Source organism: Oryzias melastigma, linkage group LG1 (genome assembly GCF_002922805.2).
Source record: "Oryzias melastigma strain HK-1 linkage group LG1, ASM292280v2, whole genome shotgun sequence".
NCBI lineage: Eukaryota > Metazoa > Chordata > Actinopteri > Beloniformes > Adrianichthyidae > Oryzias > Oryzias melastigma.
The window spans coordinates 23,068,338-23,084,059 of NC_050512.1; the positions used below are offsets into that span (position 1 = coordinate 23,068,338).

Genomic DNA, 15,722 nt, shown 5'->3' on the forward strand with positions numbered 1-15,722 from the left:
ATCTGAAGAAACAGAAGGGGGGGTTGGATCAGCACCACAGACAGCTCCTCGTGGAAGCTAGTTTACAAGCTGGAGTTGACTCCTCTTCCTCTGGCTTTTTCCTCCTAACCTTTCCTCCCTCATCATTACAAACCCTTCCTGCATGCTTTTTTTTCCCCTTACCCGAGGTTTGCCCTTTCATCCCCACCTGCCCATCCCTCTGGCGCTCAGATCAGCTTCTTTAACCGTTCAGACACGAAGCATACATTCCTGTCTGTGCACCTTCAAAGCTGCAACCCATGAAACATGACACGGGAAATTCACTGACAGTCCTCTCCCCTCTCAACCCGCTGTCACTGCAAAGCAAGTCGAGAAGGTCTTGACGTCTCCCTCATTACCCAGACTCCTCTAGTCTTCTCTCCTCGTCTCCCTCCCACTCGCCCTCTTCCTCCATCCCAACTGTCCATGTCTGGCTTGCAGATGATGACAACTCAAGTGGACGTGTCTTCTGTTCTCACCACGAGCTGTGAAGAGATGTACGGAGGTGTCAGAGATTTGGTGTAAAAATACACCTTGCTGCTGCCCTGCTAACTACACAGGACCAGCCTGGGTGTGCTCCGTGTCACGGAAAAGCCTTCATCTGATCTGAAGACATGCTTCGGTGTGTGTGCAGCTTTTTTTTTCTTCCCTTGAGAACTTGGAGGTTAAGCTGTGACAGCATGAACTCATCAGGGTGTGCCTGCAGCCACAGCTTTCTCATTCATCCTGCATCTCCACATTACACATTCACCCCCCAATAACAGCTTTATAAACTAGTAAGAACTTTTATTTGATGACGAAAGACATCTGGTCCGCATTTATAAGAAAGTTCATTTCCTGATTGGAAGTGGACTGGCTCCAGCTGGAGGGCGTAATGAAACCAAATCGGTCTGTGTTTCATATTTATGTCTGACGCAAACAGACTTATCAATCCTTTTATGTACCTGGTGTTTGGGATAGGACGCGGAATTACAAGTGGCTGCGCCAGAGGCACAGACAAGACAGGCTTGTGATGGAAACGGAAAGCGAGCGGATGCTGGGCTGCTGCTCGCACATTACTGCTTAATTGTTTGGAACTAAATGCCCTTTTATGAGGATGTTTATGCTTATGCCTGCAATGGCAAATCTTCCCAGCCATCCTAATAGTCACAAAAAAGTAATAGCTTTTGCAACAAAAAAATCATATGAAGGCACCCTGAAGCTTTTTGGAAACTTTAAGCGACAAACTCAACAAAGCTGCTTTCTTTAATCTTGTGCACATGTCTCTGGCTGGCCTACTGGCCCAGATAAGCAGACAACCACACACTGTACAATTGCAGATAGCCAGCACCTGTTCTGTACGTGACAGGCTTGGATATGAAGCTTTCTTTGTTTGTAAATACATCCGCTCCCACTGACAAGGAGAACCCAGTTCAGAGTGGCAAAAGCGTGGATTGAATGTTTAACCCTTCGCTGGGAGTGCTGGAGGGGGGCTCCAAGCATCTTTTTCTATTCATCCAACAGGCTGCTCAGGAGGACTGCAGTCACCAGCCATCTGAGAGGCGCGGAGAGCTGCAACCTGTTTGGTTATTAAATCATCATCAAACCGCCTCCTCTCGGTCTACAAGTCATGTTTTCCTCACTTTGGGGGGGTTCTCAACAAAGACTCGGTCACAGCAGGCTGAAGTGACTGAGCTGATCCTCCGTCGCTTCTGTCTTGATGAGGAAACAAACAGCAACAACAAAAAGATGTTACTCACCGTTGATGCAGCCCCTTCCATATGCCAGAGATTGCATCCACGCTGAAGTGTGAGAATGGGTTATGCTGCACAGGGAAACGCCCCCCCTCCTCCACCCCTTCCCTGCTATTCCTTTCTCCGTTGTGCGTGCCTCTCCTCCCCGCTTGTGTGGGGAATCACAGAACCACTCCTTGTTTTTTCCATTTTCTTCGAGGGAGGGATGCTGGGATGGAGCCTGTGCATCAGCAGCAGCAGCAGCATCAGCAGCAGTGGTGGCAGCATCCCTTTTGCTGTGCAGCTCATCCGCAACCTCTCACCTCTCCTCCTCCTCCTCCTCCTCCTCCTCCTCCTCCTCTGATCGCCTTCTCCTCCTTTCTCTTTCTCTCCCCCTGCCTCCTTCCAAACCCCGCCACCGCCACCACCGGAGAGCGTGCCCCGTAGTGCAGCACTTCCCAAGCTGGGATCCGAGGACTGAAAAAAAGTCACGTTGGAGCTCTGGTAGGCGCGTCAAGACAAAGATTTTGGCGCTAACACAATGAATGCTGATTGATTTTCCTCTCTGACTGCACACACTGTCCCTTTTTGTCCACGGTGGAGTAAACTTCCTGTAGTCTTTGTTAAGACACTCAGATGTGTTGCTTCTTTTTACTTGTTGATGAACTCCTGGTTTGTCGTGCAGTAAAACCGTCTGTTGAAGACACAGTTTATCTGTGAGGATGAGGAGTAGGGGATTACATTGTCATGTTTGATCATTTTAGGGTGTGATCTGCTGCCCAAATCTCTACGATCAAGATTTGAAGATGTTAGATGTGTAAAAACTTGCTTCCCCAGGAGAAATCACAACCATAACTGCTGCCTTTTTATTCTTCTTTTTTTTTTGGCTTCTCTGAAATCCATTTTAGTGCTTTCATTACTTTCCTCTCAAATCCCAGAAACATTGGATCCTCCTTTGGGACAGAAAGGAGAGATTTCTATTCTACAACATTGTGGCTGCAGCTTCCTGAGGTACAATGCTTTCACCCTTAACTTTAGGAATTTTTTATAGCATCTAAATCTTTTGCAAACTATATTTATTCTCTTCAGGAGTTCCGATTACTCCTTTGACTATTTTTTTTCTTATTTCCACTGCAAAAACCGAATCCTAAGAAAGAAAAAACTTCCTTTTATCAAGAAAAAATGTCTAAATTTCTATTTTTTGCAAGAAAAGTTTGAGAAATCATTAGAATTATTTTCTTACAGTAAAATCTTTTAACCATTTGACATATTTTTTGTGCATATTTATAGAAAATCTTCCAAAAAAGCAAGATTTTTTTTACTTATTTCACGGCTTGCTGAGTTTCTTTTGTACATATTTGGTGTTGGAGTATGACACTAAAACTTACCTGAATAGAAGTGCAGAAAATAAATGGGTCCTGTTGGAGGTGTATTCAAGTCACATGCACACAAATCCTTATTTTATTAGAGGTGAACTCATAAAAGCCTTGTCTTTCAGGGAGTTTCCTCCAGGGTCTCTGCAGAGCTTTGTGTATTCCCCCCGGTGTCCACGTGTGATCCTACACCTAATCCTACTCCTAATGGGACCTCTGCATTCAATTGATTTTCTTCCTCAGTGGAAGTGCTGCACGGGATCGGTGGTTTTGCCTTTTATTATTTTCTCCTCCTCCGGTGGTCTATAATGGAGCTTCTCCCTGAAACCTTGTGCATGGCAGAGAGTTGGAAAGCTTGGTTAAAGTCCACACTACTGGCTTTTGTAAACACCTCATGCAGTCTAGTGACTTTGGTCATTATCTCTTTTCTCTTCTAACAAGTGACAGGGGCGCAGACGTGTGATGCTGATCTTTTAAAGCTCACAGGGGCCAGCGCACGCACTGGAGCCTGAGGCCATAAAATAAATGACAACATTTCCTCAAATCAGGAGCCACACCGTTTCTCATTGTCTTTTTCTCTTTCTGTCTGAGACACATTCACACTCTGGGTTAATGGCTTGGTAATTGTCTGAGGCAGACCACTGAGATTAATCAGGAGACTGCAGCAAGGCAAGAACCGGAATTTGTAATTGACAATGAAAGATAGTACTTTATTTTTATTTTTTTTATTAGAAAGGAGCTTTTTGGTTTGAGATAGAATCGTTCCTCACACAAACATGGAGTGCTTGTGTGACAAAGGGTTAGAAGCCATCCTGATGAATGCTGAGTCATAGGGCAAAGGTTGGCTCATCTCAATGGGTGTGTTCAGCTTCAGCCACATTTTAGAGAAAAGGGATTTCTACTAAACCCACTCTGATAAAAAATGTGTTTTTAGTGTTCTGAACCTGTTCTTACAGCATTTTTCTAATAATGGAGGACATATTTAAAGTAAATTGCATATGTGAGCATTTTTTTTTATTGAAATTGTTGTGAATCAGAAGCAGACAATAAGAATTCAGTGAGAAAAAGATCATATTTGTGACGTAGGAGCTCCTTGATTATCCACTTGTTGAAAAATAGATCCATGTACGCCTTTGTTTTCCTCATCTGGCTCAAAATTGTACATCTGGATTGCTCCAATATTGCTCAATGTTTTTGTCACATTCCGGTAACGTAAATGTGAATTCTTCCCCTACCCCTAAAGCTTCTTAATGGGGTAGAGAATGGCCAACAATAGTTTTTTTTTAAGGGCCAACCCTCGCCGCGGACGGCTGCGTATCCCTCCGCCGCGAGGTGGGCAAGAAGCGCTTTTCTTCACATGGGTGAGCTCTGAAGAACAGAAGTTTACATTTAAATGTAAGTAAGGACTCTTTGTTTTAGCATGACCTTTTTTTAAAGTTATAAAACCCATGTGGCTATTTATTTTAGTGCTAGCAGCTCCGTGCTAACGTAGCTGACCGGCGACTGTTAATGAGAGAGAGAGAGCTGTAAGCTAGCTAGAAAGCACAAAAACAGAGGCATGATGGGAAGGGGGCGGGCTTACTCTGTGCCAAATTTCCCGCCCACATCTCAATGAACTCATCGCGCTTTTTTGCTTTATTTTGTTTTTTGTGTACTTTTAAAATTCCAAACACTTAGGAGAAATCTTCTAATGTAAAGTTTTAAATTAGATCTCCCAAAACAATGTCAGATAATATTTCTTGATATTTATGACTAGGTAAGGATAGCAAAATTCTTGGTTTAAACTCAAACGGTAAGTTAAACCATTGAACAAATCATGGGAAAAGTGAATTGTTGCATCGCCTCTTCATTCGTTTATGTTGAAAGTGTCAAACACTTGTATTGTGCGAAATTTAATAAGGATTTATTATTTTATTACAGTACAACCAGGCTTGGTGTAAGCCAACTGATATGTTTTTCTTCATTAGTTAAAGGAAAAAAACATTTTTGAGATTTTTTTTGTTTGTTTTGTTGTTGCTTTGTAAAACACAAATTGCATATCCAACCAAAACTAAAAAAAAAAAATGTTTTTAACTGAATTATGGGGAAAATGAATTGTTCCATTCATGTACATATTTCTTTATATTTTCACTTCTTACTATGTATTATTCTCAAACAGTTCTGATGTCTATTAGATACTTCAAACATTAAAAGGAAATGTAGTTGATGTCTGTTGATAGACACTCGAGCCAACGTGAAAACAGAAATCCTCATATCCGACTTTTTGGATGTGTTCTTTTGAAGTCCTCTCTTAACAGAGGACTTGGATAATAACATATCTGTCTCCAGGAGATTATACTTGACCTGAATAGATGTGATGGAGGGACTTTTCTTCTCCATGAAAGGAAAGCTGAAAGCTCCAAAACCTCTGTTTTCTTTGGAAAGCCCATTTTTGTGTTATAGGCCTCTTTCGTGTCTCCTCTTTTTTTTCTTTTTTCTGAATGCACCTCGACTAAAAACGAGATCTTTGATCTCTGGGATATTTCTGCTCCTTTGTCGCTAACATATGTTGGAGGTAGCAGCTTTTGGAAGGGAAATTTAACAATAGAAAAAATGACATTTCTTCCTCTGCATCATTTGCAAAGAAATTATAAACAAGCAGACCAAATCTTTTTATTATGGACATTTTAGTGTCGCTTTCCAGCCATTATTAACTACTTCAATCAGTTAGATTCAGATTGTGCTCAGCCAGTGCTACCTTTTCGACTCACATTTCTTATTTAAAGTTAAATGAAACCACAGTTTTAGTCAAATGTGTTCAGTTCCAAATGTTTTCAATCATACTTTTGTAAATTATTAAAAAAACAGCAAGAATACTGAAAATATTTGTCTTTAATACATGCCGGATGACATTTTTTTAAGCAAATTTTTGCCAAACAACCTCAAAAAGGAATATATTATCTCTTATTGTGAGCACATTTATATTTATTGCAATTATAATACAGAGGAATAAGTTGATTTGTTTTTTCTGGAGATACACCAAGTTTTCCATTCAAATAAATGCTAACATGCTTGGCATGTTTGTCAACCAAAACTGTTCTTTTCCATGTTTTCTGCTCTTTTTCACGATCGCTCCATTCAACAGTGGGTCTCTCAGTACAAGATCTGTGAAAACAAACTAACACTTGAATCATCGACACATTATCAGCTGATAATACGGCCAAGTGAATTCTTATGTTACCCATTAATGCGACGTTTAATAGCTGGAGGCAATAATAAAAAAAAAACAAAAAAACGGATCTGATTCTTCCGCCTGCAGCTCCTTTACAGCTTTGAAATATCCTCATTAACTGAATGATGAGTAAAAAAAAAATTACTAATTTCCTTTTTTTCCTTTTTATAGTTGTGTGAACAAAAAAGCATGAAGGAAACGGAGCAAAGACTTAAAACAAAGTTTGTAGTTTTAAATTCAACTTCAAGAAAAAAAAAAAAATTCTGATTTGCCCTTTTATAAGGTTTGAGCAGTGCAATAATTAAATGTGGTTTTTCTTTTTGCAGAATGGTACATAATATAAATGTATAATAGTAGCTCTTGTACCACTGATTGTACATTTTAGGTCTAAATTGCATCAAATAGCAGCATAGTTGTCCATCAGTGGTTTTCTGGTTTCTTCATTCGTCATCAGGTTTCCCCCATAATTGGATGAAAGAAACCACTTCTAACAGTCTACTCTAGCAAATGGAACGATCTGAAATTGTCCTTTTACAGAACCACTCTCATGAAAATTGTGTTTTTGGTGTTTTTTGTGTGTTCTTGTGGTATTTTTCTGATGATGGAGGAGATTTATAAAGAAAATTAAGCTTAAAACTGCATTTCTGAATATTTCTTCATTTAAATAATTGTAAATCAGGACGGAAAAAGCTTCCAGGAACGATATAGCCACAAGCTTCCTGCTCTGTTTTATTCTGATGCATCTGATTGTTGACAACATTGACTGAATAAGAGGACTGGACTGAGCAAGCGTGACGTCACCTGTAGAAAATGACTTCTAACCAAATAAAATCAACTTAGTCGCCATTTTTCCGCTATATGTCCATCACCATGTTGGAACCAGACAACGTCTGATTGGTCCGTGTCCACTTGAGTCTACATTTCTACACTCTCCAATCAGGAGTGAGCATGTTAGAAAGCCACACCCCTTCTACTGAAAGTGGGCGTGAGAGAATTCTGTCGAACGTTCGACATGAGGCCACCTGCTTCTCCATCAGAATCTGAAATTTTTAAACCTTTGAAATTTTTTTCTGAATTTTTAAACCTTTTGAATTTCCTGACATGGTTTGATTGGCTGGCTGTCCATATGTTCTTAGATTGACTAGTTAGTTCTGGAGAGACAGAAAAAGTGAGTTTTTTCCACCAGATTTCTGGGCCATCGACAATCAAGGGTTCCAAAAAAAAAAATGAAAAAAGAAAATTCAGAGGTTTAAAAAAATCTTACTTAAGATTCCTGCCAAACAACAGCATAATCATAATTTAAAAGACCACTGGAAACGATTTTATAATAGATTACGTTATGATCGGAGTGGGACTTTAAGGTTGTTTTTTCATTTTTTTTTAAAATTACCACATCTTGGAATTTCCATGTTTTCCCATGAATATTATCAAGTTTAGAGAAACTTTAGGTGGGAGGAAATAATTGAGACGTAAAGCTTTAAAGCTTCCTATCCCCAAAATATGGACCTTCCAGTCGCAGGACATTTGTATAAAATAGCTAAATAATTAAAGTGAGTGGTTTTGCACCACGAGGCAGAACTTAAGGCCGTGAAAGATTCATGCTCTAATTGGGGTTGAAGTGTGTTTATTATGCTCAGCAGTTCGTTTGTGGGATTGGGAATTGGGATGCTGGCAATCAGGACGGAAAAACTGAAAGCGTGTGTCTCTTTTAACAAGAGAGACAAATAAGACACACAAATAGGAAAAGACAGACAGAGAGGGAGAGGCAGAGAGAGGCAGGTGCATCACTAATGGCTTTTTAAAAAGGTTACAACATTGAGCTCCTCTTTTCTAATGGGGCTCTGGCTGTGCTTGAGAAGCAATTTCCGGAAAAGATAATGTCGAGAGTCCAGAGAGTTCTGTGTGTGTTTTCACGTGCACGTGCGAGTGTGTGTTTGTGCGTGCCGTTAACAAGGCTGACAACTGCAAATTCGAAGGAACACAAAGAGGAGGCGGGGAGAGATTGGAGCAATAGAGGGAGACAGACAAAGAGAGAAATTATTTGTGTTTGTATTCCAAAATAATTGTGCCACTACATCACATTTATTAGCTTGTTGACTGATGCCGACTGTGGGCCATCACAGCTACCAAGACAACACATTCTCTTTGTTTTTTCTTTTTTTCTGCTGCACATTAATGCATATAGAAGTCATGGTTCAGATATCATAAATGATTGTGAGTTTGATCACTGCTTCAGTCTTCTATTAGGAGCAGCAAACACTGCCACCTTGTGGCTCCAAAGGAAAATTGTATCTAATTAAAGTTTTTGTAGTGAATTACTGTAATGTATTACTTTTCAGGAACACAGTCACATGTGACTTTATCTATTGATCTTTTTTTTTTTTAATTTTGACATTATTCATGTTCTGGAACTCAGGAACTCCTGCACATTTTTCCTCCATATTGCACTATACTGCAAAAAAAATCTTAAGAAGGAAAATCTGTTATTTTCTGTCCTGCAAAAAATCATCTTATCAAGAAGTAGTAAAATAATCCTCATTAGTGACTACAATTTTTTTCTTAAAATGAGAATTATTGGTCTTTCTTACACTTTTGCCAGATTTCTTATTCTCTTTTAAATAAAATATCCTTATTTAGTGAGAATTTTTGACTTATTTTTAAGGGAACTGTTTTTGCGATGTGCTTAAAGTGAAGGGAAGCTTAAAAAAATCAAGAATGAAATCTTTTTGTTTTAGTTTAGTTTATGCATAGCTTGCACATGAATGTTTATGTCGTAAAATGACTGTAACTTTGTCTCCTAGCTTGACTTTAACTTCTAGAGATAGCATGTTGCGGCCTACGTGTTCAGTTTGAACATGAAAGTTTCATCTTGCAAACTTCTTGTTATTAGCGTAAAATTATAATAACAATGAAAAAAGTCTCATGGTCCGGCCCTTTTAACAGATTTTAGAACACTTTGTGGGACATGAGTCAAAAAGTTTGCCTTTCCCTGGGCTGTATAATGCAAAATTTTATTTTATTAGCTTTTAAGTGTATTATATTGCTAATTCCTCCTAGTAAAAAAAAGAAAACAACACAGAGTGGTATTTGGATCCATTCACGCATATCTGAGCACTCTTATGCTTTATTATTTAAATAAACCCACAATCTTTATGGATATTTTGCCATTTGATCCTTTTTACATCCACTGTGCTGATGAAAAAGTCTTAGATCCATCTTTCTTTCTTTTCTGTGTTGTAGAAGGTAACCTAAAACTTTTATGCTAACATCCAGGGGCAGAGCTACAGGGGGGGCAAGAGGAGGCAGTTGCCCCATGAGCAAAAAACTTTGTTTTGTTGTCTAAAATGCATAACTGTTTTCCTTTTATTTACATTTTTTTCTCTTTATACCTGTTCTTGTGATCTTTAAAATGTTTTTACCTCGAGTGATTTGTTGATGTGATTTGAACTTTTGGGTCACCGTAGTTTTAGAAAACTCATAATAACCCATCAATATTAAAATATTTGAAATGTGTATTTTTAATCATTTCATTGTAATGCCCCTCCACTCTACTGTTCTCCCTTGCCAGCACTCAAAAACATTTTGCCCCCCTTCTAAATGGACTGGAATTCCGAGGTCAAATTGTGAGAAAAGGAATCATTTTTAAACAAAAGCATCAAATGAAGGTTGCATGGTGGAGCAGCGCTCTTGGAATCGCTGCTGGGTTCTTTCTGCGTGGAGTTTGCACGTTCCTCCCGTGCATTGCACACAGTTTTCTCCGGCTTCCTCCAACAGTTCACAAACAAGCTTCATAGGTTAATTAGTTACTCAAAACTTCGTCTTTCTAGTTGTGTGATCATGTCGGAGTGATTGTGTGCCCTGCGACAAAGTAACGTCTTGTCCTGGGTGTCACCTGTCTTCACCCAACAGTTACCAGGACAGGCTCCAGCAACCATATGATCCTAAAAGGGACAAAACAGGTTTAGAAAATAAACGGATGGAATGCAGTTTAGAAGAGACCTGCACACCACTCAGCCATTCTAGTGGGTTTATCAAAAGAAAACTTTTATGTACAGAATTTAACCTGATTCAGAATGTAAATCTTGAGCTTAAGTTTTTGGTTGTGTTTTCGTTTCAGGATCTTGAATATTCTTCTTCTTTTTTGGTAAATTGGAAAGTATCTGAATTTATTCTGGATTTTTTTTAACATCAACAATTATGCAAATATTTCTCAATTATCAACTGGGAAGAGTGACACTGATGCATGGGAGCCATTAAAACACACAAACAGAAATTGCGTAATTGTGCGGGCGTACGACGCCTCCGTGAACCTGTCAAATAATCATTTTCTGACGTGTTGTGGTTGGAAGTTCACAGGTGTGGCTCTTCTCTAGTCAGCTGTGTCTTTTTCCGAGACACTTTGACCTAAACGTCACATTTTCCCCATTAACTGAGGCATGTTGATAAAACAAAGCTGCAAGTCATGCTGATAAAACACGCTTTAATTTAAACATCTTACTTAAAGATAATGGAACTGGCAGAGCACTCCCAACTAAAGCGTCTGGCATTTTATTTTTGGAAATAAATACAAAACAGTGACATGAAAATAACCATTTTTTTTTTCTTATGACAGATCAGTCTCTTCAGTTGTTTACAAAAAAAAGTCCAACTGAAAATATTGTAGGCAATCTCAAAGCTATAATGAGCACCTTCTGCTATAGCAGGCATTGTTAAGACACCCGGCAGGGGTCCTTTTGAGGCCCGCAGTCACACACCAGCAAAAGTGTGTGATTATAGCATCTATATTTTGAAAACAGATTTCCAGATGAACAGTTGTGCTGCCGTATAATGTGCTCATTATGAATACACACACACGCGCTTAATAAAAGTAGAACAACAACGTCTTTATATAACCCATTCAGTACATTTGTGTTTTATATCCTAAAGCGTTATCTGGAACCGAGCGAAAAACCAAGCAAGCAGTGAGCCAAACAGACTGTTGGGTTTCACACAACACATATTCTTGCTCTCACAACACAGTTCCAAGTGGCTTCGTGGTATTAAACTATTGAAACGGAATGATAAATGCTGAATATAACGTGTAAAGAAACCTATTTACTGTACAAAAACTGTACAAGTGAGGAGGTCTCACCTCTAGTCTATGCAGTTACCTTACAGGACCGGACGAGACGGATGCACCGAAACACACAGCTGTCCACTTGTTTTAGTGCAAATCACATCAAGAAATCGCTTGACGCAAAAACATTTTAAAAATTATCATTAAAAAAGCCAAAAAAACAACATTACATTTTAGAAATCAAAATTAGATTCCAGAAACCAAAAGGTATAAAATCAAAACACATTTTGGAAAACAAAAATAGTTTCCAGAAAATCAAAATTAAATGTCGAAAAACAAAATATAATAATAAGTAACTGAAACCGATGGGTCCTATAGGACATCGCTGATTGGATGATATACAAACCTCATCATCCAATCAGTGATGCCCCATAGTACCTACCTTTTCCAGCTTCTTATTGTGTTTCCTTTTTAATTATTTGGAATTATTCATGTTTTGGTTTCTGAAATTTAATTTAATTCTCTAAAAATGTGTTTTTCTTTTTTTAATCATAATCTTTATTATGTTTTTGCATTAAGTGATTTCTTCATGTGAATGGCACTTCAGGGCCACCGTATTTTTGCCAGATAAAAAAAAGACACTAAAATGAAGCTTAAAAGTTTTATATTACTGTTTAAAAAAACAAAAAAAGTAGCAAAGGAGCTTAAGACTTTGATCACATATTCCAAAATGCGAACCCACGGCGACCCCGCGGTATTTGTTATCCGGAGTTGCATTTTAACATGCCGTGCGATGGCTGCAAAGGTTTAAGAAAAAGTAAACATTTTAGGATGACCGGATGATTTTTCTCTATTCGTGACGATGACAGTTAATGCTACAGTCCCAAATACAACTGCCATTTCACGACATCTATTTCTGACTCCACTGTATACAAATGATAAAAGTGTGGATAGTTTTTTAAAAATTACGCTTAAACAAGTTTTTTTCGCAAAGATTTTTCGACCTCAATGCATTTGTGGTCTCTATTTGTAAGCATCGATGCACGCTAGTTTTTCCACAAAGTTTCTAGCACACTCAAATTTTGTAATTGTAGATTCGGACAGCACTACGAAATGGCAAACACACTTTATAGTGTGTAGATCCGCCCTGTGCCCGCCGAGCTTTCACCCGATTTCATAATGGCGTCAAACGCGCCTGGTGGACTGCCACCGCGTGACCTAAATGTGCCCGGGATGGCACTGGCTGATGTCAAGTTTTAGAAAAAGTTCATCCGGTCGCCATAAAATTTCTTAAAACCTCCACGTCCACCGCGCGGTGTGTAAAAATGTGTCCTGATTACAAATCCCACTGCACAGCCACCTGCCAAATTTGTTGAAAATATTGCATTTAGGTCGCCCCGCGGTGGCATTTTAGGATATGTGACTGTGGTCGTAGATGTGTGAAAAGGCAATAAATAAATGATTACATTTCCCAGAACTCTCACACCTTATAGACATCAAACCAACAGACATTGGACACACGCTGGAACAGTAAGATTTGGGAATGTGGGATACATCAGACAGGGATAATAAACTGACATCTCAGTAAATGATAATATCACAAGTACAGCTCTAATGGGTATAAATCTCTGCTATTACTTCACTAATTAGAAAAGAAAATATTTAACCTTCCTATGTGCTGTAATTTACAAAAGTGCTTTTTTCTTCCTCTTGACGACAAAAAAAAGAAAAATCTGCTCCACAATACTGGACGGTACCTGCATCCCGATAAGGTCTTTTTGTTGACTTCTAGAGAACATCCTGAGTATTACAAAACGGTCTGGAATAAAATCCACTTGAGACCCCTCAGCTCAGCTGATTTTTTTTTTTTTCATTTGATTGTTAATATCAAGTCATCACCAGCCAACAGTCTTTAGAGTCACCATAGAGTCACTGTTGAGCCCAGGATAACAGGACACAGTATTGCTATAAAAGCTCTGGCTTTAACGAGTTTCTGAGTCTTTCACACCCTAAAGGGTCACGGAGGCCGTCTTTGAGGACCTCTCGGGGTGGGGAGCATATGTCCCTCCAAGGTTCAGGCGTCTGTTCTCTGACCGATGACGCTTCACACCTGGGTGGATTTGACCCGCCGCAGAGGCTGGCGTCCTTCGCGGTGGGAGGGGCAGCGTTGGGGGCATTCAGTGGGCAGGTCTAAACTGCGCTGGTGAGGCAACGCCTTGAGGGGAGGAGCACATCGGGAGGGATGGGGGACGGGGTTGGCTGATGGTCATGTGATCTCAGAATACTGTAACCCCGGAGCCTGAATGAGAGGAGACGATGTTAGAACATCCCGAGACCAGAGCAGACAAACTTCACCAGAAGAGCACACAAACACAGCTACTAACGTATCATTTCAGACAAAGGTAAAAACACACATCCACCCCCTCACCCCTTACCTGGAGGCCACTTAACTTTTCGAGTGGACTCTCCACGCGGGGCAGGGTGAGGAGCGGCAGCCCCACAGTGGGCTCTGGATGCTGTGGAGGGGGAGGTGTGCACACTGACGTCTTGCTCGGCCGGAAATTGTTGATCACACAGGAAACCTGATGGAGAGCAGACATAAAGATGGAGAAAAGAAGTGAAATATGAACTAGTTTTCACTTATCCATCCAACTCATCCAAGATATGGTAAAAATGGTCATCTTTTTCTTCTGCCTCTGTCATATAAAATGTAATCAAACGTATCCTAACAATTATATAAACATAAATATCCCTAAACAAAGACAAAAAAAATAAAGAAAAGCACAAAATTTGCTTTAAATTAATTAAAATATATGTTTTCCTTCCCTTCTTTTGCCATCTACATCCTCTAGCTCCACTGTACCAAAGTAACACTTTACAGGTGACGTGTTGAACAGTTCCCTTTTAATACTGCCTTATCATTCAGATGAAAAGCAAACATGCAAAAGATAGAAGCCAAAAATTTAAAATATTCAAATTCAAAAATGTAGAAAAACTTGGAGGTCTGAAATAGACTGCAAAACACAACATATTATGGTTTTTGTCTAGTTTTAATGTCTTTTTATACCTGATATAAGACAAAACTATCTAATTTTTCTGTGAGATGTAATGACTTCTTTGACGACAATAAATCTTAAATTAATGATTAATTGGTTTATTTCAAGCATAGATTGAAAAATACAGGACAAAGCACTCAATTATTTCAAACTCATTACATTTACAATTAAATGCATTGATTAGAAAATAGGAAACAAAAATGAAACACACTTATGTCACATTTGGATCATTTATTTTGTGATTATTAACTAAAATCAGTAGGGATTGATTGATATCTTGTTGAGTCATTTCATCTTATTTTAAGTAACATTTCTAATAAAACTCAATTTACAAGTAATTTAGTCAACATTATCTAAATGTGGACCACAGGAAGAGTAGTCTTAACTTTGGTTAAGACGAATGGGGGTGCTTAAATAAATAAAAAATAAATACATTAAAATAATATACTCATATTATGTATAATCCTTTAATAATTGGAAATATTGTATCTAAAAATGAGTGTGTAGTGCTTTTATAAAATTTTACATGTATGTACCGGTATATTTATGTAAAACATCATACTTTTTCCAAAAAATGTCCTTGACTATTTTTATTACTAAACCAAAAAACATGTTCATTTTGTCTTAAAAATGCAGGAATATATTTTAAGAAAACTTTCATAGAAAAATTCTACTAGTTCTATTGGTGGATTTTGTAATAATTATAATAAGGGAAAAACATCAAGTTGTTTTATTATTTTTTCCAGAGTGTAAGGTGGAGAGAAGTCAGTCTCATCTCCAACTGTGAGTCTTAACACCAAAGATGAGTCAGCTTTGGATCCAAAAACTCTTCACAACTAATCCTAAAAGTTCATCCTCCTGGAGTAGATTTTATAAGGAGCTGCAATGCACTATCCCCGATTACAAATGTACTTCAAATTTGGTTAAATAATCAGATTAAAATCCTCACTCTGAAGGAGAATTTAGCAGTCTATGGATTTACACTGTGTGTGAGAAATGGATTTCCCTTTGTGGGGAGGGCTTAAAGCCTGTGCTCGTGCCAGGATAACCCAGATGTGAATGAATGACTTTCAGTGGATAAAGTGTCGAATCACAGAAACGGCTCGTTTTTCACCTGCTGCTTTTGCAATCGTCCAGAGGAAACAGCTGAGATTAGCAAACACATCGCCGCAACTATTTATCATGTCTGGATTGAGTCTCCCTCCCACCCCACGACTAACATCCCTTCAGTATTTGCTGCATGATGTCTGCAGAGTCGGAATGTAAATTGCTCCATTTAAAAGCGTTAACTTAGCT

General features: G+C 38.8%; 1 protein-coding gene and 1 long non-coding RNA gene across 3 annotated transcripts in view; one reads left to right on the top strand and one right to left on the bottom strand.

Moving 5' to 3' along the window:
• Positions 1-4,079: 4,079 nt before the first annotated feature.
• LOC118599084 overlaps positions 4,080-15,722 on the top strand; it is a 14,641-nt gene continuing 2,998 nt past the window's right edge. The window contains exon 1 of the long non-coding RNA XR_004948365.1: positions 4,080-4,498. This is a non-coding gene — a long non-coding RNA (uncharacterized LOC118599084). The remainder of the gene's footprint in view (positions 4,499-15,722) is intronic.
• plppr2b (phospholipid phosphatase related 2b) overlaps positions 10,775-15,722 on the bottom strand; it is a 58,724-nt gene continuing 53,776 nt past the window's right edge. The window contains exons 7-8 of one of the 2 annotated variants that reach the window (XM_024290108.2): positions 13,822-13,952; positions 10,775-13,669 (exon numbers count right to left, since the gene is read on the bottom strand). In XM_024290108.2, coding sequence (XP_024145876.1) covers positions 13,561-13,669; positions 13,822-13,952 — 240 coding nt within the window. In that variant the 3' untranslated portion in view covers positions 10,775-13,560. Of the gene's footprint in view, positions 13,670-13,805; positions 13,953-15,722 lie in introns of both variants that reach the window. The other variant, XM_024290109.2, reaches the window with a different exon arrangement.